This window comes from Salvelinus fontinalis, chromosome 6, assembly GCF_029448725.1.
Source record: "Salvelinus fontinalis isolate EN_2023a chromosome 6, ASM2944872v1, whole genome shotgun sequence".
NCBI classification, from domain to species: Eukaryota; Metazoa; Chordata; class Actinopteri; order Salmoniformes; family Salmonidae; genus Salvelinus; species Salvelinus fontinalis.
This window is the reverse complement of record NC_074670.1, coordinates 81,974,714-82,000,701: the sequence shown is the minus strand read 5'-3', so window position 1 is coordinate 82,000,701 and position 25,988 is coordinate 81,974,714. Positions and strand designations below refer to the sequence as shown.

General features: G+C 45.6%; 1 protein-coding gene across 1 annotated transcript in view; it reads left to right on the top strand.

Moving 5' to 3' along the window:
* Window positions 1-25,988, top strand: part of unc5a (unc-5 netrin receptor A) — a gene marked incomplete at its 3' end in the record, with an annotated part of 579,979 nt that overhangs the window by 426,475 nt on the left and 127,516 nt on the right. Inside the window, exons 3-4 of the mRNA XM_055927842.1 lie at window positions 1,464-1,607; window positions 24,343-24,446. Of these exons, the coding sequence (XP_055783817.1) occupies window positions 1,464-1,607; window positions 24,343-24,446 (248 nt within the window). The remainder of the gene's footprint in view (window positions 1-1,463; window positions 1,608-24,342; window positions 24,447-25,988) is intronic.

Below are 25,988 nucleotides of genomic sequence, written 5' to 3'. Positions count from 1 at the left end.
TGTTACTCTGACCCCTGGCAGTGTCCTGACTCTGAACTGTGTCCTAACCCTAGACTGAACCTGAAGTCAATCTTAATCTCAAACTAGACATCTGCTCTATTTCCTAACTGTCACCTGACTCTATTATGTATCCTTCCTATGGTCAGTGTCCTGTCTCCTGACTCTATTCTGTATCCTACCTATGGTCAGTGTCCTGTCTCCTGACTCTATTCTATATCCTTCCTATGGTCTGTATCCGTCCTGTCTACTGACTCTTCTATATCCTTCCTATCGTCAGTGTCCTGTCTTCTGACTCTTTTCTATATCCTTCCTATCGTCAGTGTCCTGTCTTCTGACACTATTCTATATCCTTCCTATGGTCAGTGTCCTGTCTCCTGACTCTATTCTGTATCCTTCCTATGGTCAGTGTCCTGTCTCCTGACTCTATTCTGTATCCTTCCTATGGTCAATGTCCTGTCTCCTGACTCTATTCTGTATCCTTCCTATGGTCAGTGTCCTGTCTCCTGACTCTATTCTGTATCCTTCCTATGGTCAATGTCCTGTCTCCTGACTCTATTCTGAATCCTTCCTATGGTCAGTGTTCTGTCTCCTGACTCTATTCTGTATCCTTCCTATGGTCAGTGTCCTGTCTCCTGACTCTATTCTGTATCCTTCCTATGGTCAGTGTCCTGTCTCCTGACTCTATTCTGTATCCTACCTCTAGACAGTCCTAACTGTAGTCTCTATTGTCTGTGTTGCAGGTCCTAACTGTAGTCTCTATGGTCTGTGTTGCAGGTCCTAACTGTAGTCTCTACGGTCTGTGTTGCAGGTCCTAACTGTAGTCTCTATGGTCTGTGTTGCAGGTCCTAACTGTAGTCTCTATGGTCTGTGTTGCAGGTCCTAACTGTAGTCTCTACGGTCTGTGTTGCAGGTCCTAACTGTAGTCTCTATGGTATGTGTTGCAGGTCCTAACTGTAGTCTCTACGGTCTGTGTTGCAGGTCCTAACTGTAGTCTCTACGGTCTGTGTTGCAGGTCCTAACTGTAGTCTCTACGGTCTGTGTTGCAGGTCCTAACTGTAGTCTCTATGGTATGTGTTGCAGGTCCTAACTGTAGTCTCTACGGTCTGTGTTGCAGGTCCTAACTGTAGTCTCTACGGTCTGTGTTGCAGGTCCTAACTGTAGTCTCTATGGTCTGTGTTGCAGGTCCTAACTGTAGTCTCTATGGTCTGTGTTGCAGGTCCTAACTGTAGTCTCTACGGTCTGTGTTGCAGGTCCTAACTGTAGTCTCTATGGTCTGTGTTGCAGGTCTAGACAGTCCTAACTGTAGTCTCTATGGTCTGTGTTGCAGGTCCTAACTGTAGTCTCTATGGTCTGTGTTGCAGGTCCTAACTGTAGTCTCTACGGTCTGTGTTGCAGGTCCTAACTGTAGTCTCTATGGTCTGTGTTGCAGGTCCTAACTGTAGTCTCTATGGTCTGTGTTGCAGGTCTGCCCATCATGCAGGTGAAGATAGATATCTCCAGACAGCAGGTTGAGAAGATCTTTGGTCTGGACGACTATTGGTGCCAGTGTGTCGCCTGGAGCACTACGGGAACCCAGAAGAGCCAAAAGGCATACGTCAGGATCGCCTGTAAGTATTACTCTGATATAAAGACTATGTCAGGATCACCTGTAAGTATTACTCTGATATAAAGACTACGTCAGGATCACCTGTAAGTATTACTCTGATATAAAGACTACGTCAGGATCACCTGTAAGTACAGTCACAGATCTACTATTATAAGATAACTGATATGAGACAGGGTTGGAACAAGGGTGTCTTATCGAACCAAGGAGAGCCATAAGGCATCACATGTACACTACCAATCAAAAGTTTGGACACACCTACTCATTCAAGGGTTTTTCTTTATTTTTACTATTTTCTACATTGTAGAATAATAGTACAGACATTAAAACTATTAAATAACACATATGGAATCATGTAGTAACCAAAAAAAGTGTTAAACAAATCAAAATATATTTTCTATTTTGTCGCCACCCTTGCACACTGTTAAGTACACCTCTCGGGAAGAGGGAACGCAACACCTTGCTACAACTCAACTCCCCGTGAAGTGAAAGAGGTATGGGACTGTAGGTGCGTGTAAGGATGACAAAGACAGAGAATTTACCGTTTACAGGGAATTTATTGCTTCCTTCACACGGTAAATTCTGGGAAATGGGGCTGAACGGAACCAAAGCAAAGAAAGTTAATGTCAAAGCCATCCCCCTCTCCTACCTTACCTCTCCTACCTTACCTCTCCTACCTTACCTCTCCTACCTTACCTCTCCTACCTTACCTCTCCTACCTTACCTCTCCTACCTTACCTCTCCTACCTTACCTCTCCTACCTTACCTCTCCTACCTTACCTCTCCTACCTTACCTCTCGTACCTTACCTCTCCTACCTTACCTCTCCTACCTTACCTCTCCTACCTTATCTCTCGTACCTTACCTCTCCTACCTTACCTCTCCTACCTTACCTCTCCTACCTTACCTCTCCTACCTTACCTCTCCTACCTTACCTCTCCTACCTTACCTCTCCTACCTTATCTCTCCTACCTTACCTCTCCTACCTTACCTCTCCTACCTTACCTCTCCTACCTTACCTCTCCTACCTTACCTCTCCTACCTTACCTCTCCTACCTTACCTCTCCTACCTTATCTCTCGTACCTTACCTCTCCTACCTTACCTCTCCTACCTTACCTCTCCTACCGTACCTCTCCTACCTTACCTGCCAACCCACTACTTACCTAACTTTGCACCACCTGGTGCACTACCCAAAATACAGGGGGTGGTCCGTCCCAGGTCTTACCTAGTGTGCATAGACAGAGTACATACTACGGGTATATGTATGCCCGCGGGCCTCTTGCCTAAGCACTCCCAAGGTGCCTTCCCCTTCCCCCCTGGGAACAAATGAAACAGAATAATCCAAACGTAATTAAACCATTTCAAGAATCAAAAACACAGTTCTATTGGCACACACATACTGTATCGCAAATCAGCAGCTACAAAAATACTTAACAAAACCTGTCTCTCAGCCACAACCAAGACCAAGCTTACACAACTGGAGAAGGAGTTGGTAATTGAAGACAGCTGTTTCTGACGAGAGGGCGGGGTCAGCTCCAATCATCAAATGGGGCCTACCAATCAGCTGCTTGGGGGAATTTCAGGAAGCCTGTCCTGAAATACAAAACCACAACACAGAAACTGGGGAACGTAACACACACTCTTGGCATTCTCTCAACCAGCTTCATGAGGTAGTCACCTGGAGTGCATTTCAATTGACAGGTGTGCCTTGTTAAAAGTTAATTTGTTAAATTTCTTTCCTTCTTAATGCGTTTGAGCCAATCAGTTGTATTGTGACACGGTAGGGTTGGTATACAGAAGATAGCCCTATTTGATTAAAGACCAAGTCCATAAAATGGCAAGAACAGATCAAATAAGCAAAGAGAAACTACAGTCCATCATTGCTTTAAGACATGAAGGTCAATCAATCTGGAAAATGTCAAGAACTTTTAAAGAGTCTTCAAGTGCAGTCGCAAAAACCATCAAGAGCTTTTATGAAACTGGCTCTCATGAGGACCGCCACAGGAAAGGAAGAGCCAGAGTTACCTCTACCTCTCAACATCAACTGTTCAGAGGAGACTGTGTGAATCAGGCCTTCATGGTTGAATTGCTGCAAAGAAACCACCACTAAAGGACTCCAATAAGAAGAAGAGACTTGCTTGGGCCAAGAAACACGAGCAATGGACTTTAGACCGGTGGAAATCTGTCCTTTGGTCTGATGAGTCCAAATTTGAGATTTTTTGGTTCCAACCGCCGTGTCTTTGTGAGATGCAGAGCAGGTGAACGGATGATCTCCACATGTGGGGTTCCCACCGTGAAGCATGGAGGAGGAGGTTTGATGGTGTTGGGGTGCTTTGCTGGTGACACTGTCTGGGATTTTTATATAATTCAAGGCACACTTAACCAGCATGGCTACCACAGCATTCTGCGTCGATAAGCAAGACCATCTGGTTTACGCTTAGTGGGACTATCATTTGTTTTTCAACAGGACAATGACCCAAAACACACCTCCAGGCTGTGTTTGTGCTATTTCACCAAGAAGGAGAGTGATGGAGTGCTGCATCAGATGACCTGGCCTCCACAATCAGCCGACCTCAACCCAATTCAAATTGTTTGGGATGAGTTGGACCACAGAGTGAAGGAAAAGCAACCAACAAGTGCTCAGCATATGTGGGAACTCCTTCAAGACTGTTGGAAAAGCATTCCAGTTGAAGCTGGTTGAGAGAATGCCAATAGTGTGCAAAGCATTCATCAAGCCAAAGGGTGGCTACTTTGAAGAATATTAAATATAAAATATATTTTGATTTTTTTAACACTTTTTTGGTTACCAAAAGATTCCATATGTGTTATTTCATAGTTTTGATGGCTTCACTAAAATAAAGAAATCCCTTTTGACTGGTACTGTATGTACAGACACAGGTAATCACTGTCATAGGATACTGGGTATGTACCCTATAATAACACAATACCCCATAATAACACAATACCCCGTAATGACTCAATACCCCATAATGACTCAATACCCCATAATGACACAATACCCCATAATGACACAATACCCCATAATGACACAATACCCCATAATGACTCAATACCCTGTAATGATACAATACCCCATAATGACACAATACCCCATAACAAATCAATACCTCATAATGACACAATACCCCCATAATGACTCAATACCCCATAATGACACAATACCCCATAATGACCAAATACCCCATAATGACTCAATACCCCCATAATGACCCAATACCCCATAATGACCCAATACCCCATAATGACTAATACCCCCATAATGACCCAATACCCCATAATGACTCAATACCCCCATAATGACCCAATACCCCATAATGACCCAATACCCCATAATGACTCAATACCCCCATAATGACACAATACCCCATAATGACAAAATACCCCCATAATGACCCAATACCCCCATAATGACCCAATACCCCATAATGACTCAATACCCCCATAATGACCCAATACCCCATAATGACTCAATACCCCCATAATGACCCAATACCCCATAATGACCCAATACCCCATAATGACTCAATACCCCCATAATGACACAATACCCCCATAATGACCCAATACCCCATAATGACCTAATACCCCATAATGACTCAATACCCCCATAATGACTCAATACCCCCATAATGACCCAATACCCCATAATGACTCAATACCCCCATAATGACCCAATACCCCATAATGACCCAATACCCCATAATGACACAATACCCCGTAATGACACAATACCCCCATAATGACTCAATACCCCATAATGACACAATACCCCATAATGACTCAATACCCCATAAGAACCCAATACCCCATAATGACACAATACCCCATAATGACTCAATACCCCATAATGACTCAATACCCCGTAATGACTCAATACCCCCATAATGACACAATACCCCATAATGACACAATACCCCATAATGACACAATACCCCATAATGACACAATACCCCATAATGACTCAATACTACCCCCATAATGACTAAATACTACCCCCATAATGACTCAATTCTACCCCCATAATGACTCAATACTACCCCCATAATAACACAATACCCCCATAATGACTCAATACTACCCCCATAATGACACAATACCCCCATAATGACTCAATACTACCCCCAAAATAACACAATACCCCATAATGACTCAATACCCCATAATGACACAATACCCTATAATAACACAATACCCCATAATGACTCAATACCCCATAATGTCTCAATACCCCATAATGTCTCAATACCCCATAATGACACAATACCCCATAATGACACAATACCCCATACTGACTCAATACCCCATAATAACTCAATACCCCATAATGACTCAATACCCCATAATGACTCAATACCTCATAATGACACAATACCCCATAATGACTCAATACCCCATAATGAGACAATACCCCATAATGACTCAATACCCCATAATGACACAATACCCCATAATGTCTCAATACCCCATAATGACACAATACCCCATAATGAGACAATACCCCATAATGACTCAATACCCCCATAATGACTCAATACCCCATAATGACACAATACCCCATAATGACTCAATACCCCATAATGACTCACTACTTCATAATGACCCAATACCCCATAATGACACAATACCCCATAATGACCCAATACCCCATAATGACACAATACCCCATAATGACACAATACCCCATAATGACTCAATACCCCATAATGACACAATACCCCATAATGACACAATACCCCATAATGACACAATACCCCGACCAAACTGAGCAATCGGGGGAGAAGGGCCTTGGTCAGAGACGTTACCAAGAACCCGATGGTCATTCTGACAGAGCTTCTCTGTGGAGATGGGAGAACCTTCCATAAGGACAACGATCTCTGCTGCACTCCACCAAATCAGGCCTTTATGGTAGAGTGGTCAGACGGAAGCCACTCCTCAGTAAAAGGCACATGACAGCCTGCTTGGAGTTTGTCAAAGGCACCTAAAGACTCTCAGACCATGAGAAACAAGATTCTCTGGTCTGATAAATCCAAGAATGAACTCTTTGGCCTGAATGCCAAGCGTCACGTCTAGAGGAAACCTGGAACTATCCCTACGGTGAAGCATGGTGGTAGCAGCATCATGCTGTGGCGATGTTTTTCTGCAGCAGGGACTGGGAGACTAGTCAGGATTGAGGGAAAAATGAACAGAGCAAAGTACAGAGAGATCCTTGATGAAAACCTGCTCCAGAGCACTCGGGACCTCAGACTGGGGGTGAAGGTTCACCTTCCAACAGGACAACGACCCTAAGCACACAGCCAAGACATCGCAGGAGTGGTTTCAGGACAAGTCTCTGAATGTCCTTGAGTGACCCAGCCAGAGCCCGGACTTGAACCAGATCAAACACCTCTGGAGAGACCTGCAAATAGCTGTGCAGCGACGCTCCCCATCCAACCTGACAGAGCTTGAGAGGATCTGCAGAGAAGAATGGGAGAAACTCCCCAAATACAGGTGTGCCAAGCTTGTAGCGTCACACCCAAGAAGACTCAAGACTGTAATCGCTGCCAAAATGTGCTTCAACAAAGTACTGAGTAAAGGGTATGAATACTTATGTGAATGTTATATTTCCATTTTTTTATATGTAATAAATCTGCAAGAATTTCTAAAAACCCGTTTTCACTTTGTCATTATGGGGTATTGTGTGTAGATGGATCAGGAATTATATACTTTTTTTTTTAATCCATTTTTAGAATAAGGCTGTAACTTTACAAAAGGTGGAAAAAGTCGAGGGGTCTGAAACACTTACCGAATGCACTTTATCTTCCCAACTGTATTGGTAATTCCATCCCTGATTCTCCCTAGACTCTCCTGGCAGTATCGATCAATGGATTGTGTCTCTGAATGACTGTAATGTTGTTATTTTGTCCCTTTTAGAGATGACAAACCATTTATTCATACAGGCTATTCTGATTGAGACACAATCTCTGTACGTATTTTATAAGAGGGTCTATTGACCTGCCGGTGGTTATTATGTGTCTTTGGGGAAAAGACAAGACTCTACTTAACACGTTACCGAAGCCTGTGAGGCCAAGTCAATCATTATAATGTGTCTTTGGGCATGAGAAGAGACTCTCATTGTGGTGTCTGACAGAAGAGATATCCTGTAGAGAAGAGACTCTCATTGTGGTGTCTGACAGAAGAGATATCCTGTAGAGTAGAGACTCTCATTGTGGTGTCTGACAGAAGAGATATCCTGTAGAGAAGAGACTCTCATTGTGGTGTCTGACAGTAGAGATAGCCCCATAGGCCACGTCAATGTTTTCTAACATAATGTGAATAAGATTCAGTGCATGATGTTGGGGAGGGACGGGTCAAATGAATCCCTATTCCCTATAAAGTGCACTACTTTTGTAAAGATCCCTATGGGCCTTGGCCAAACGTAGTGCACTACATAAGGAATAGGATGCCTTTTGGGATGCACTATACATAATGATCTACGCCACAGTATATATATCAGCAATGACATCTATGATGAGAATAAAAACAGACTGGAGATTTAGCAGTGTGAGGCAGTGCCAAATCTGCCTAGGGATGAGAGAGAGAGAGAGAGAGAGAGAGAGAGAGAGAGAGAGAGAGAGAGAGAGAGAGAGAGAGAGAGAGAGAGAGAGAGAGAGAGAGAGAGAGAGAGAGAGAGAGAGAGAGAGAGAGAGAGAGAGAGAGAGAGAGAGAGAGAGAGAGAGAGAGAGAGAGAGAGAGAGAGAGAGAGAGAGAGAGAGAGAGAGAGAGAGAGAGAGAGAGAGAGAGAGAGAGAGAGAGAGAGAGAGAGAGAGAGCATATTGAGTGAGAGAGAGAGAGAGGGAGGGAGAGAGGGAGGGGGAGAGAGAGAGAGGGAGAGAGGGAGGGGGAGAGAGAGAGAGGGAGGGGGAGAGAGAGAGAGAGATAGAGAGAGAGAGAACAAAATTGCGAGAGAGAGAGGGAGGCAGAGAGGGAGGGGGAGAGAGAGAGAGAGAGAGAGAGAGAGAGGGAGAGGGAGAACAATATTGAGTGAGAGAGAGAGAGAGGGAGGGAGAGAGGGAGGGGGAGAGAGAGAGAGAGATAGAGAGAGAGAGAACAAAATTGAGAGAGAGAGAGGGAGGGAGAGAGGGAGGGGGAGAGAGAGAGAACAAAAGTGAGCGAGAGAGAGAGAGAGAGAGGGAGGGAGGTAGAGAGAGAGGGATGGAGAGAGAGAGTGACAGCTGCCCATATGCCCAGGCTGTGAGCAGAGCAACAGGCCCAACCATCACTAATGCGCCCCCCCCCCCCCCCCCCCCCTAAGCCCCAACCTGCAACCTAAGATTTATGTATATCAGATGCTCACCATGCGCTGGTCCCACCTACTGTAATGGAGAACAACACTGGACACTAGAACACAAATCTTTCACTATCAAATCCTGGAAAATACAAGGTCTGAGCAGGGAAAAGAGCAGGAAAAAATTCAATCCCTTTTAGACAACTACCTGGACAAAACATTTTCACTGTAATTGTGAAGGTGTAAACTTGGCAGTAGAAAACCTAAACAGTATATTTGATCTCTCAGCTTTCCCATCAAATCTAAACATGTCAAGCAGACAACCTAAGAGAATTAATAAAAGTGACAAATGGTTTGATGAAGAATGCAAAAACCTGAGTCTACGCCTTCACTACGGTGAATCACTAAAACAATACAGAAATACACTACGGAAAAAAGAAGAAACAGCACGTCAGAAATCAGCTCAATGTATTTGAAGAATCCATAGAATCGAACCACTTCTGGGAAAATTGGAAAACACTAAACAAACAACAACACGAAGAATTATCTATCCAAAATGGAGATGTGTGGGTAAACCACTTCTCTAATATTGTCTCGAAAACAAAGAACGAACAGCAAAAACATGATCAATTGCAAGTCTTAGAAACAACTATTAAAGACCAGAACCCACTGGATTCTCCGATTACATTGATGGTTGATGATTGATGAACTACAGGACTTTTTACCAAATTATCATATAACGGACCACGTACTCTAAGTGACAAACAAACAAACCAAAACAAAGGCAGTCTTCTCATGCTTCGGTGATTTCAAAAAAGCTTTTGACTCAATTTGACATGAGGGTCTGCGATACAAATTGATGGAAAGTGGTGTTGGGGGGAAAAACACGCAACATTATGATATCAATAAACAGTGGGGTTAAAATGGGCAAACAACACACAGATTGAGCCCCACCCTCTTCAACATATATATCAACGAATTGGCGAGGGCACTAGAACAATCTCCAGCGCCCGGCCTCACCCTACTAGAATCTGAAGCCAAATGTCTACTGTTTGCTGATGATCTGGTGCTTCTGTCACCAACAAAGGAGGGCCTTACAGCAGCACATAGATCTCCTGCACAGATTCTGTCAGACCTGGGCCCTGTCCCTGTCAGACCTGGGCCCTGACAGACCTGGGCCCTGTCCCTGTCAGACCTGGGCCCTGTCAGACCTGGGCCCTGTCAGGCCTGGGCCCTGTCAGTAAATCTCAGTAAGACACAAATAATGGTGTTCCAAAAAAATATACAAACTCCATCTAGACACCGTTGCCCTAGAGCACACAAAAAACTATACATACCTCGGCCTAAACATCAGCGCCACAGGTAACTTCCACAGAGCTGTGAACGATTTGAGAGACAAGGCAAGAAGGGCATTCTATACCATCAAAAGGAACATAAATTTCAACATACCAATTAGGATCTGGCTAAAAATACTTGAATCAGTTATAGAACCCATTGCCCTTTATGGTTGTGAGGTCTGGGGTCCGCTCACCAACCAAGAATTCACAAAATGGGACAAACACCAAATTGAGACTCTGCATGCAGAATTCTGCAAAAATATCCTCCGGGTACAACGTAAAACACCAAATAATGCATGCAGAGCAGAATTAGGCCAATACCCGCTAATTATCAGAATCCAGAAAAGAGCCGTTAAATTCTACAACCACCTAAAAGGAAGCGATTCCCAAACCTTCCATAACAAAGCCATCACCTACAGAGAGATGAACCTGGAGAAGAGTCCCATAAGCAAGCAGGTCCTGGGGCTCTGTTCACAAACACAAACAGAACCCACAGAGCCCAAGGACAGCAACACAATTAGACCAAATCATTAGAAAACAAAAAGAGGATTACTTGACACATTGGAAAGAATTAACAAAAAAACAGAGCAAACTAGAATGCTATTTGTCCCTAAACAGAGAGTACACAGTGGCAGAATACCTGACCACTGTGACTGACCCAAACTTAAGGAAAGCTTTGACTATGTGCAGACTCAGTGAGCATAGCCTTGCTATTGAGAAAGGCCGCCGTAGGCAGACCTGGCTCTCCAGAGAAGACAGGCTATGTGCACACTGCCCACAAAATGAGGTGGAAACTGAGCTGCACTTCCTAACCTCCTGACAAATGTATGAGCATATTAGAGACACATATTTCCCTCAGATTACACAGATCCACAAAGAATTCGAAAACAGATACATTTTGATAAACTCCCATATCTACTGGGTGAAATACCACAGTGTGCATCACAGCAGCAAGATTTGTGACCTGTTGCCACAAGAAAAGGGCAACCAGTGAAGATCAAACACCATTGTAAATTCAACCCATATTTATGTTGATTTATTTTCTCTTTTGTACTTTAACTATTTGCACATCGTTACAACACTGTATATAGACATAATATGACGTTTGAAATGTCTTTATTATTATGGAACTTTTGTGTAATATTTACTGTACACTGTTTATTGTTTATTTCACTTGTGTTTATTATCTATTCCCTTTGCTTTGGCAATGTTGATGTGTTTCCCATAAAGCCCTTAAATACAATAAATATGCATTATTCTAAACAGAACCGAACAGAGAGGAACAGAACAGAGAGGAACAGAACAGAGAGGAACAGAACAGAGAGGAACAGAACAGAGAGGAACAGAACAGAGAGGAACAGAACAGAACAGAACAGAGAGGAACAGAACAGAGAGGAACAGAACAGAGAGGAACAGAACAGAACAGAGAGGAACAGAACAGAGAGGAACAGAACAGAACAGAGAGGAACAGAACAGAGAGGAACAGAACAGAACAGAGAGGAACAGAACAGAACAGAACAGAACAGAGAGGAACAGAACAGAACAGAGAGGAACAGAACAGAACAGAACAGAACAGAATAGAACAGAGAGGAACAGAACAGAACAGAGAGGAACAGAACAGAGAGGAACAGAACAGAGAGGAACAGAACAGAGAGGAACAGAACAGAGAGGAACAGAACAGAAGAGAACAGAGAGGAACAGAACAGAGAGGAACAGAACAGAACAGAGAGGAACAGAACAGAACAGAACAGAACAGAGAGGAACAGAACAGAGAGGAACAGAACAGAGAGGAACAGAACAGAACATAGAGGACCAGAACAGAACAGAACAGAGAGGAACAGAACAGAGAGGAACAGAACAGAACAGAGAGGAACAGAACAGAACAGAGAGGAACAGAACAGAAAGGAACAGAACAGAACAGAACAGAACAGAGAGGAACAGAACAGAAAGGAACAGAACAGAACAGAACAGAGAGGAACAGACAGAACAGAACAGAGAGGAATAGAACAGGGTGGAACAGAACAGAACAGAACAGAGAGGAACAGACAGAACAGAACAGAGAGGAACAGAACAGAACAGAACAGAGAGGAACAGAACAGAACAGAACAGAAAAAAACAGAGAGGAACAGAACAGAACAGAACAGAACAGAACAGAGAGGAACAGAACAGAACAGAACAGAACAGAGAGGAACAGAACAGAACAGAACAGAGAGGAACAGAGAGGAAGAGAACAGAACAGAGAGGAACAGAACAGAACAGAACAGAACAGAACAGAACAGAGAGGAACAGAGAGGAAGAGAACAGAACAGAACAGAACAGAGAGGAACAGAACAGAACAGAGAGGAACAGAACAGAACAGAGAGGAACAGAACAGAGAGGAACAGAACAGAACAGAGAGGAACAGAACAGAACAGAGGAACAGAACAGAGAGGAACAGAACAGAGAGGAACAGAACAGAGAGGAACAGAACAGAGAGGAACAGAACAGAGAGGAACAGAACAGAACAGAGAGGAACAGAACAGAGAGGAACAGAACAAAACAGAGAGGAACAGAACAGAGAGGAACAGAACAGAAGAGAGAGGAACAGAACAGAACAGAGAGGAACAGAACAGAAAAGAACAGAAAAGAACAGAACAGAACAGAACAGAGAGGAACAGAACAGAACAGAACAGAACAGAGAGGATCAGAACAGAGAGGAACAGAACAGAACAGAGAGGAACAGAACAGAGAGGAACAGAACAGAACAGAGAGGAACAGAACAGAGAGGAACAGAACAGAACAGAACAGAACAGAGAGGAACAGAACAGAGAGGAACAGAACAGAACAGAGAGGAACAGAACAGAGAGGAACAGAATAGAACAGAACAGAGAGGAACAGAACAGAACAGAGAGGAACAGAACAGAGAGGAACAGAACAGAACAGAACAGAATAGAACAGAACAGAACAGAACAGAGAGGAGCAGAACAGAGAGGAACAGAACAGAACAGAACAGAGAGGAACAGAACAGAACAGAACAGAACAGAGAGGAACAGAACAGAACAGAGAGGAACAGAACAGAGAGGAACAGAACAGAACAGAACAGAGAGGAACAGAACAGAACAGAGAGGAACAGAACAGAACAGAACAGAGAGGAACAGAACAGAACAGAGAGGAACAGAACAGAGAGGAACAGAACAGAACAGAACAGAATAGAACAGAACAGAACAGAACAGAGAGGAGCAGAACAGAGAGGAACAGAACAGAACAGAGAGGAACAGAACAGAGAGGAACAGAACAGAACAGAACAGAGAGGATCAGAACAGAGAGGAACAGAACAGAACAGAGAGGAACAGAACAGAACAGAGAGGAACAGAACAGAACAGAACAGAACAGAGAGGAACAGAACAGAACAGAGAGGAACAGAACAGAACAGAGAGGAACAGAACAGAACAGAACAGAACAGAACAGAGAGGAACAGAACAGAACAGAGAGGAGCAGAAAAGAACAGAACAGAACAGAACAGAACAGAGAGGAACAGAACAGAGAGGAGCAGAACAGAACAGAACAGAACAGAACAGAACAGAGAGGAACAGAACAGAACAGAACAGAACAGAACAGAACAGAGAGGAACAGAACAGAACAGAACAGAACAGAGAGGAGCAGAACAGAACAGAACAGAACAGAACAGAACAGAGAGGAACAGAACAGAACAGAGAGGAGCAGAAAAGAACAGAACAGAACAGAACAGAACAGAGAGGAACAGAACAGAACAGAACAGAGAGGAACAGTACAGAACAGAACAGAACAGAGAGGAACAAAACAGAACAGAACAGAACAGAACAGAACAGAGAGGAACAGTACAGAACAGAACAGAACAGAACAGAGAGGAACAAAATAGTACAGAACAGAACAGAACAGAACAGAACAGAGAGGAACAGAACAGAACAGAACAGAACAGAGAGGAACAGAACAGTACAGAACAGAACAGAGAGGAACAGAACAGAACAGAACAGAGAGGAACAGTACAGAACAGAACAGAGAGGAACAGAACAGAGAGGTACAGAACAGAACAGAGAGGAACAGAACAGAACAGAGAGGAACAGAACAGAGAGGAACAGAACAGAGAGGAACAGAACAGAACAGAGAGGATCAGAACAGAACAGAGAGGAACAGAACAGAGAGGAACAGAACAGAGAGGAACAGAACAGAGAGGAACAGAACAGAACAGAGAGGATCAGAACAGAACAGAACAGAACAGAGAGGAACAGAACAGAACAGAGAGGAACAGAACAGAACAGAACAGAACAGAACAGAGCAGAACAGAGAGGAACAGAACAGAGAGGAACAGAACAGAGAGGAACAGAACAGAACAGAGAGGAAAAGAACAGAACAGAACAGAGAGGAACAGAACAGAGAGGAACAGAACAGAACAGAACAGAACAGAGAGGAACAGAACAGAGAGGAACAGAACAGAGAGGAACAGAACAGAACAGAGAGGAACAGAGAGGAACAGAACAGAGAGGAACAGTACAGAACAGAGAGGAACAGAGAGGAAGAGAACAGAACAGAGAGGAACAGAACAGAGAGGAACAGAGAGGAAGAGAACAGAACAGAACAGAACAGAGAGGAACAGAACAGAACAGAGAGGAACAGAACAGAACAGAGAGGAACAGAACAGAACAGAGAGGAACAGAACAGAGAGGAACAGAACAGAACAGAGAGGAACAGAACAGAGAGGAACAGAACAGAACAGAACAGAGAGGAACAGAACAGAACAGAGAGGAACAGAACAGAGAGGAACAGAACAGAACAGAACAGAACAGACAGAGAGGAACAGAACAGAACAGAACAGAACAGAGAGGAACAGAACAGAACAGAACAGAACAGAGAGGAACAGAACAGAACAGAACAGAACAGAGAGGAACAGAACAGAACAGACAGAGAGGAACAGAACAGAACAGAACAGAACAGAACAGAACAGAACAGAACAGAGAGGAACAGAGAGGAAGAGAACAGAACAGAACAGAACAGAGAGGAACAGAACAGAACAGAGAGGAACAGAACAGAACAGAGAGGAACAGAACAGAGAGGAACAGAACAGAACAGAGAGGAACAGAACAGAACAGAGGAACAGAACAGAGAGGAACAGAACAGAGAGGAACAGAACAGAGAGGAACAGAACAGAGAGGAACAGAACAGAGAGGAACAGAACAGAACAGAGAGGAACAGAACAGAGAGGAACAGAACAAAACAGAGAGGAACAGAACAGAGAGGAACAGAACAGAAGAGAGAGGAACAGAACAGAACAGAGAGGAACAGAACAGAAAAGAACAGAAAAGAACAGAACAGAACAGAACAGAGAGGAACAGAACAGAACAGAACAGAACAGAGAGGATCAGAACAGAGAGGAACAGAACAGAACAGAGAGGAACAGAACAGAGAGGAACAGAACAGAACAGAGAGGAACAGAACAGAGAGGAACAGAACAGAACAGAACAGAACAGAGAGGAACAGAACAGAGAGGAACAGAACAGAACAGAGAGGAACAGAACAGAGAGGAACAGAATAGAACAGAACAGAGAGGAACAGAACAGAACAGAGAGGAACAGAACAGAGAGGAACAGAACAGAACAGAACAGAATAGAACAGAACAGAACAGAACAGAGAGGAGCAGAACAGAGAGGAACAGAACAGAACAGAACAGAGAGGAACAGAACAGAACAGAACAGAACAGAGAGGAACAGAACAGAACAGAACAGAACAGAGAGGAACAGAACAGAGAGGAACAGAACAGAACAGAACAGAGAGGAACAGAACAGAACAGAGAGGAACAGAACAGAACAGAACAGAGAGGAACAGAACAGAACAGAGAGGAACAGAACAGAGAGGAACAGAACAGAACAGAACAGAATAGAACAGAACAGAACAGAACAGAGAGGAGCAGAACAGAGAGGAACAGAACAGAACAGAGAGGAACAGAACAGAGAGGAACAGAACAGAACAGAACAGAGAGGATCAGAACAGAGAGGAACAGAACAGAACAGAGAGGAACAGAACAGAACAGAGAGGAACAGAACAGAACAGAACAGAACAGAGAGGAACAGAACAGAACAGAGAGGAACAGAACAGAACAGAGAGGAACAGAACAGAACAGAACAGAACAGAGAGGAACAGAACAGAACAGAGAGGAGCAGAAAAGAACAGAACAGAACAGAACAGAACAGAGAGGAACAGAACAGAGAGGAGCAGAACAGAACAGAACAGAACAGAACAGAACAGAGAGGAACAGAACAGAACAGAACAGAACAGAACAGAACAGAGAGGAACAGAACAGAACAGAACAGAACAGAGAGGAGCAGAACAGAACAGAACAGAACAGAACAGAACAGAGAGGAACAGAACAGAACAGAGAGGAGCAGAAAAGAACAGAACAGAACAGAACAGAACAGAGAGGAACAGAACAGAACAGAACAGAGAGGAACAGTACAGAACAGAACAGAACAGAGAGGAACAAAACAGAACAGAACAGAACAGAACAGAACAGAGAGGAACAGTACAGAACAGAACAGAACAGAACAGAGAGGAACAAAATAGTACAGAACAGAACAGAACAGAACAGAACAGAGAGGAACAGAACAGAACAGAACAGAACAGAGAGGAACAGAACAGTACAGAACAGAACAGAGAGGAACAGAACAGAACAGAACAGAGAGGAACAGTACAGAACAGAACAGAGAGGAACAGAACAGAGAGGTACAGAACAGAACAGAGAGGAACAGAACAGAACAGAGAGGAACAGAACAGAGAGGAACAGAACAGAGAGGAACAGAACAGAACAGAGAGGATCAGAACAGAACAGAGAGGAACAGAACAGAGAGGAACAGAACAGAGAGGAACAGAACAGAGAGGAACAGAACAGAACAGAGAGGATCAGAACAGAACAGAACAGAACAGAGAGGAACAGAACAGAACAGAGAGGAACAGAACAGAACAGAACAGAACAGAACAGAGCAGAACAGAGAGGAACAGAACAGAGAGGAACAGAACAGAGAGGAACAGAACAGAACAGAGAGGAAAAGAACAGAACAGAACAGAGAGGAACAGAACAGAGAGGAACAGAACAGAACAGAACAGAACAGAGAGGAACAGAACAGAGAGGAACAGAACAGAGAGGAACAGAACAGAACAGAGAGGAACAGAGAGGAACAGAACAGAGAGGAACAGTACAGAACAGAGAGGAACAGAGAGGAAGAGAACAGAACAGAGAGGAACAGAACAGAGAGGAACAGAGAGGAAGAGAACAGAACAGAACAGAACAGAGAGGAACAGAACAGAACAGAGAGGAACAGAACAGAACAGAGAGGAACAGAACAGAACAGAGAGGAACAGAACAGAGAGGAACAGAACAGAACAGAGAGGAACAGAACAGAGAGGAACAGAACAGAACAGAACAGAGAGGAACAGAACAGAACAGAGAGGAACAGAACAGAGAGGAACAGAACAGAACAGAACAGAACAGACAGAGAGGAACAGAACAGAACAGAACAGAACAGAGAGGAACAGAACAGAACAGAACAGAGAGGAACAGAACAGAACAGAACAGAACAGAGAGGAACAGAACAGAACAGACAGAGAGGAACAGAACAGAACAGAACAGAACAGAGAGGAACAGAACAGAGAGGAACAGAACAGAACAGAGAGGAACAGTACAGAACAGAACAGAACAGAACAGAACAGAACAGAACAGAACAGAACAGAACAGAACGGTAACAGACATACCCTTATAGAGAGAGAGACAGGACTGTAATAGACATACCCTTAGAGAGAGAGAGAGAGAGACAGGACTGTAATAGACATACCCTTAGAGAGAGAGAGAGAGAGACCGGACTGTAATAGACATACCCTTAGAGAGACAGAGAGAGACAGGACTGTAACAGACATACCCTTAGAGAGAGAGAGACAGGACTGTAATAGACATACCCTTAGAGAGAGACAGGACTGTAATAGACATACCCTTATAGAGAGAGAGACAGGACTGTAATAGACATACCCTTAGAGAGAGAGAGAGAGAGACAGGACTGTAATAGACATACCCTTAGAGAGAGAGAGACAGGACTGTAATAGACATACCCTTAGAGAGAGGGAGAGACAGGACTGTAATAGACATACCCTTAGAGAGAGAGAGACAGGACTGTAATAGACATACCCTTAGAGAGAGAGAGAGAGAGACAGGACGGTAATAGACATACCCTTAGAGAGAGAGAGACAGGACTGTAATAGACATACCCTTAGAGAGAGAGAGAGACAGGACTGTAATAGACATACCCTTATAGAGAGAGAGACAGGACTGTAATAGACATACCCTTAGAGAGAGAGAGAGACAGGACGGTAATAGACATACCCTTATAGAGAGAGAGACAGGACGGTAACAGACATACCCTTAGAGAGAGACAGGACTGTAATAGACATACCCTTAGAGAGAGAGAGACAGGACGGTAACAGACATACCCTTAGAGAGAGACAGGACTGTAATAGACATACCCTTAGAGAGAGAGAGACAGGACTGTAATAGACATACCCTTAGAGAGAGAGAGAGAGAGACAGGACTGTAATGGACATACCCTTAGAGAGAGAGAGACAGGACTGTAATAGACATACCCTTAGAGAGAGGGAGAGACAGGACTGTAATAGACATACCCTTATAGAGAGAGAGAGACAGGACTGTAATAGACATACCCTTAGAGAGAGAGAGACAGGACTGTAATAGACATACCCTTAGAGAGAGAGAGAGAGAGACAGGACTGTAATAGACATACCCTTAGAGAGAGAGAGACAGGACGGTAACAGACATACCCTTAGAGAGAGAGAGAGACAGGACGGTAATAGACATACCCTTAGAGAGAGAGAGACAGGACGGTAACAGACATACCCTTAGAGAGAGAGAGAGAGAGAGAGACAGGACTGTAATAGACATACCCTTATAGAGAGAGAGAGACAGGACTGTAATAGACATACCCTTAGAGAGAGAGAGACAGGACGGTAACAGACATACCCTTAGAGAGAGAGAGAGAGAGAGAGACAGGACTGTAATAGACATACCCTTATAGAGAGAGAGAGACAGGACTGTAATAGACATACCCTTAGAGAGAGAGAGACAGGACTGTAATAGACATACCCTTAAAGAGAGAGAGAGAGAGACAGGACTGTAATAGACATACCCTTAGAGAGAGAGAGAGAGAGAGACAGGACTGTAATAGACATACCCTTATAGAGAGAGAGAGACAGGACTGTAATAGACATACCCTTAGAGAGAGAGAGAGAGAGAGACAGGACTGTACTAGACATACCCTTAGAGAGAGAGAGAGAGAGAGACAGGACTGTACTAGACATACCCTTATAGAGAGAGAAAGAGAGAGACAGGACGGTAACAGACATACCCTTATAGAGAGAGAGAGAGAGAGACAGGACGGTAATAGACATACCCTTAGAGAGAGAGAGAGACAGGACTGTAATAGACATACCCTTATAGAGAGAGAGAGACAGGACGGTAACAGACATACCCTTAGAGAGAGAGAGAGACAGGACGGTAATAGACATACCCTTATAGAGAGAGAGAGACAGGACGGTAACAGACATACCCTTAGAGAGAGAGAGAGACAGGACTGTAATAGACATACCCTTAGAGAGAGAGAGAGAGAGACAGGACTGTAATAGACATACCCTTAGAGAGAGAGAGACAGGACGGTAACAGACATACCCTTAGAGAGAGAGAGAGACAGGACTGTAATAGACATACCCTTAGAGAGTGTGAGAGAGACAGGACTGTAATAGACATACCCTTAGAGAGAGAGAGACAGGACGGTAACAGACATACCCTTAGAGAGAGACAGGAGGAGAGTAACACGTTGTGAGTCACTCCTGGAGGTCAATACCATCACGGTTATCTCAACCCGATAATATACCAGAGGAGGTTTAATGAACCATGCTCCTGTGCTTAATAACCTTGACTGAGACCTCTAGCACATTCCAAAATGACTTTTTGGAATCCCTTCAAACTTAAACCATCACCACATTTCCATATGTTCCTTCCTCAATATCAGTCAATCCAGAATGTCTTCAGCTGAATGCAGAGACATGTTGTAATGTGGAGCCCCAAGCAGACAGGCAAGCAGACAGGCAAGCAGACAGGCAAGCAGCCTCCCAGGCAGACAGGCAAGCAGACAGGCAAGCAGACAGGCAAGCAGACAGGCAAGCAGACAGGCAAGCAGCCTCCCAGGCAGACAGGCAAGCAGACAGGCAAGCAGACAGGCAAGCAGCCTCCCAGGCAGACAGGCAAGCAGACAGGCAAGCAGACAGGCAAGCAGCCTCCCAGGCAGACAGGCAAGCAGCCTCCCAGGCAGACAGGCAAGCAGACAGGCAAGCAGCCTCCCAAGCAGACAGGCAAGCAGACAGGCAAGCAGACAGGCAAGCAGCCTTCCAGGCAGACAGGCAAGCAGACAGGCAAGCAGCCTCCCAGGCAGACAGGCAAGCAGACAGGCAAGCAGACAGGCAAGCAGACAGGCAAGCAGACAGGCAAGCAGACAGGCAAGCAGCCTCCCAGGCAGACAGGCAAGCAGACAGGCAAGCAGACAGGCAAGCAGACAGGCAAGCAGACAGGCAAGCAGACAGGCAAGCAGACAGGCAAGCAGCCTTCCGGGCAGACAGGCAAGCAGACAGGCAAGCAGCCTCCCAGGCAGACAGGCAAGCAGACAGGCAAGAAGCCTCCCAGGCAGACAGGCAAGCAGACAGGCAAGCAGCCTCCCAGGCAGACAGGCAAGCAGACAGGCAAGCAGACAGGCAAGCAGCCTTCCGGGCAGACAGGCAAGCAGACAGGCAAGCAGCCTCCCAGGCAGACAGGCAAGCAGACAGGCAAGCAGCCTCCCAGGCAGACAGGCAAGCAGACAGGCAAGCAGCCTCCCAGGCAGACAGGCAAGCAGACAGGCAAGCAGACAGGCAAGCAGCCTCCCAGGCAAACAGCCTCCCAGGCAGACAGGCAAACAGCCTCCCAAGCAGACAGGCAAGCAGCCTCCCAGGCAGACAGGCAAGCAGACAGGTAAGCAGCCTCCCAGGCAGACAGGTAAGCAGCCTCCCAGGCAGACAGGCAAGCAGCCTCCCAGGCAGACAGGCAAGCAGACAGTCAAGCAGACTCCCAGGCAGACAGGCAAGCAGACAGGCAAGCAGCCAGGCAGACAGCCTCCCAGGCAGACAGGCAAACAGTCTCCCAGGCAGACAGGCAAGCAGACAGGCAAGCAGCCTCCCAGGCAGACAGGCAAGCAGTTAGGCAAGCAGACAGGCAAACAGCCTCCCAGGCAGACAGGCAAGTTGGAAGTCTCGGCGGTGTCCCACATGACACCAAATTCCCTATATAGTGCACCACTTTCGAACAGGGCAGTGCACTTCATAGGGAATAGGGTGCAGTTGAGGATACACCCCTCAGTGTTAATGTGTCCGCTCCAAGCCCTCTCTGCTGGGTGGTAATGTGATTGGTTTCTGTTGATGCCTAGACACACACACCATCCTAAACCAGCCAGGCGGGGTGTAATGCAGCCACATGGTGTGTTATCGATCCTTCTCAGAGAGACAGAGAGAGAGAGAGACAGACGGACGGACGGACGGACGGACAGACGGACGGACAGACTGACAGACAGACTGACAGACTGACTGACTGACTGACTGACTGACTGACTGAGCTGACTGAGCTGACTGACTGACTGACTGACTGACTGACTGACTGACTGACAGAGAGAGAGAGACACAGAGATCCACAAAGAATTTGAAAACAAATCCAATTTTGATCAACTCCCATTTCTACAGGGTGAAATACCACAGTGTGCCTTCACAGCAGCAAGATGTGTGACCTGTTGTCCCAAGGGCAACCAGTGAAGAACAAGCACCATTGTAAATACAACCCATATTTATTTTCCATTTTGTACTTTAAAGGAAATTCTAGATGATTCTGTTCTTCCAACTTTGTGGCAACAGTTTGGGGAAGGCCCATTCTTGTTTCAGCATGACAATGCCCCTTGGCACAAAGTGAGGTACATACAAAAATGGTTTGTCAAGATCAATGTGGAAGAACTTGACTGGCCGGCACAGAGCCCTGACCTCAATTCAATTTAACACCTTTGGGATGAATTGGAACGCCGACTGCGAGCCTGGCCTAATCGTCCAACCTCACTAATGCTCTTGTGGCTGAATGGAAGCAAGTCCCCCGCAGCAATGTTCCATCATCTAGTGGAAAGCCTTCCCAGAAGAGTGGAGGCTGTTATAGCAGCAATGTTCCATCATCTAGTGGAAAGCCTTCCCTGAAGAGTGGAGGCTGTTATAGCAGCAATGTTCCAACATCTAGTGGAAGCCTTCCCAGAAGAGTGGAGGCTGTTATAGCAGCAATGTTCCAACATCTAGTGGAAAGCCTTCCCAGAAGAGTGGAGGCTGTTATAGCAGCAATGTTCCAACATCTAGTGGAAAGCCTTCCCAGAAGAGTGGAGGCTGTTATAGCAGCAATGTTCCAACATCTAGTGGAAAGCCTTCCCAGAAGAGTGGAGGCTGTTATAGCAGCAATGTTCCAACATCTAGTGGAAAGCCTTCCCAGAAGAGTGGAGGCTGTTATAGCAGCAATGTTCCAACATCTAGTGGAAAGCCTTCCCAGAAGAGTGGAGGCTGTTATAGCAGCAATGTTCCAACATCTAGTGGAAAGCCTTCCCAGAAGAGTGGAGGCTGTTATAGCAGCAATGTTCCAACATCTAGTGGAAAGCTTTCCCAGAAGAGTGGAGGCTGTTATAGCAGCAATGTTCCAACATCTAGTGGAAAGCCTTCCCAGAAGAGTGGAGGCTGTTATAGCAGCAATGTTCCAACATCTAGTGGAAAGCTTTCCCAGAAGAGTGGAGGCTGTTATAGCAGCAATGTTCCAACATCTAGTGGAAAGCCTTCCCAGAAGAGTGGAGGCTGTTATAGCAGCAATGTTCCAACATCTAGTGGAAAGCCTTCCCAGAAGAAAGGAGGCTGTTATAGCAGCGATGTTCCAACATCTAGTGGAAAGCCTTCCCAGAAGAGTGGAGGCTGTTATAGCAGCAATGTTCCAACATCTAGTGGAAAGCCTTCCCAGAAGAGTGGAGGCTGTTATAGCAGCAATGTTCCAACATCTAGTGGAAAGCCTTCCCAGAAGAGTGGAGGCTGTTATAGCAGCAATGTTCCAACATCTAGTGGAAAGCCTTCCCAGAAGAGTGGAGGCTGTTATAGCAGCAATGTTCCAACATCTAGTGGAAAGCCTTCCCAGCAGAGTGGAGGCTGTTATAACAGCAATGTTCCATCATCTAGTGGAAAGCCTTCCCAGCAGAGTGGAGGATGTTACAGCAGCAATGTTCCAACATCTAGTAGAAAGCCTTCCCAGAAGAGTGGAGGCTGTTATAACAGCAATGTTCCATCATCTAGTGGAAAGCCTTCCCAGAAGAGTGGAGGCTGTTATAGCAGCAATGTTCCAACATCTAGTGGAAAGCCTTCCCAGAAGAGTGGAGGCTGTTATAGCAGCAATGTTCCAACATCTAGTGGAAAGCCTTCCCAGAAGAGTGGAGGATGTTACAGCAGCAATGTTCCAACATCTAGTAGAAAGCCTTCCCAGAAGAGTGGAGGCTGTTATAGCAGCAATGTTCCAACATCTAGTAGAAAGCCTTCCCAGAAGAGTGGAGGCTGTTATAGCAGCAATGTTCCAACATCTAGTAGAAAGCCTTCCCAGAAGAGTGGAGGCTGTTATAGCAGCGAAAGGGGAACCAACTCCATATTAATGCCCATGATTTTAGAATGAGATGTTCGATGAGCAGGTGTCCATTTTTGGTGAAGTAGTGTATTTGCCCTTGGAGCAGTTTACCAGCGAACTGCCTTGTCTCAAGGACACAACAGAAAGACATGTTCTTTCACTGCCAGGAGCCTTATACAGATGTTTCATGTTTCTCATGATTCGTTGTTGTTGTTGTGTGTTTTTATGTCTTACATGTTCCAGGTCACTTATAGAAGAGGTATTCTGACCACAAAGGATATAAATCTGAAATAAAACAGTTTATTTCATGTTGTAATGGGTTTCATGTTTTTCCCCACTTTTTCAGACCTGAGGAAGAACTTTGAGGAGGAGCCAATGGGGAAGGAAGTAGCGTTGAACCAGGAAGTGTTGTTACGCTGTCATCCTCCAGAGGGCGTACCACCAGCTGAGGTGAGGTTAGAGATAGGAGACATGGACTGCGGTACGATTCTTTACCTTTATACACCGAAATGTAAACTTGCTCACTCCCCCTCATGGATTTTAAAGCACTTCAAACGTAAAGTCACACTGGAAATTTACAACCAGACCTTAGATCAGTGTCTATGGGCCGGCTTCATATTCCTCTTCAAGGCGTGATAGAGAGGTCCCTGCCTTCCAATAAGCTTCACCCTCCTCTTCAAGGCGTGATAGAGAGGTCCCTGTCTTCCAATAAGCTTCACCCTCCTCTTCAAGGCGTGATCAAAAGGTCCCTGCCTTCCAATAAGCTTCACCCTCCTCTTCAAGGCGTGATCAAAAGGTCCCTGTCTTCCAATAAGCTTCACCCTCCTCTTCAAGGCGTGATCAAAAGGTCCCTGTCTTCCAATAAGCTTCACCCTCCTCTTCAAGGCGTGATAGAGAGGTCCCTGCTTTGCAACAGTTATCTCTAATTATTGTCTCTTATTGATTTCTGATCACTTCTTCATCAGAGGGAGGGAGGCAGTTCATGACAGCGTAGAGTCCCATCTCTCGGGGCTGTCTCTCGGGGCTGTCTCTCAGGGCTGTCTCTCAGGGCTGTCTCTCAGGGCTGTCTCTCAGGGCTGTCTCAGGGCTGTCTCTCAGGGCAGTCTCTCGGGGCTGTCTCTCAGGGCTGGCTCTCAGGGCTGGCTCTCAGGGCTGTCTCTCAGGGCTGTCTCTCGGGGCTGTCTCTCGGGGCTGTCTCTCGGGGCTGTCTCTCAGGGATGCCTCTCGGGGCTGTCTCTCGGGGCTGTCTCTCGGGGCTAGCTCTCGGGGCAGTCTCTCGGGGCTGGCTCTCGGGGCTGCCTCTCAGGGCTGTATCTCGGGGCTGAATCTCGGGGCTGTCTCTCAGGGCTGGCTCTCAGGGCAGTCTCTCTGGGCTGTCTCTCGGGGCTGTCTCTCGGGGCTGTCTCTCGGGGCTGTCTCTCGGGGCTGGCTCTCAGGGCTGGCTCTTAGGGCTGCCTCTCAGGGCTGGCTCTTAGGCCTTAGTTCTGCTCTGGCACATTTGCAGGCTCTACACACTCATGTCTTTTAGCTGGCAGCTACCTCTCTTGCTTTCTCTTTTCATCTCAGACTTTCTCTCCTCTTTCGCTCTCTCTTCCTTCTCTCTTCTCTTTCTCTCTCTGCGTCTCCATCTCTCTTCCCTCCTCTCTTCTTCTCTTTCTCTCTCTGCGTCTCCATCTCTCTTCCCTCCTCTCTTCTTCTCTTTCTCTCTCTGCGTCTCCATCTCTCTTCCCTCCTCTCTTCTTCTCTTTCTCTCTCTGCGTCTCCATCTATCTTCCCTCCTCTCTCCTTCTCCTTCTCTCTCTGCGTCTGTGTCTCTTCCCTCCTCTCTTCTTCTCTCTCTCTCTCTCTCTCTCTCTCTCTCTCTCTCTCTCTCTCTCTCTCTCTCTCTCTCTCTCTCTCTCTCTCTCTGTCTCTCTCTCTCTCTCTCTCTTTCTCTCTCTCTCTTTCTCTCTCTCTCTTCTCTCTCTCTCTCTCTCTCTCTCTCTCTCTCTC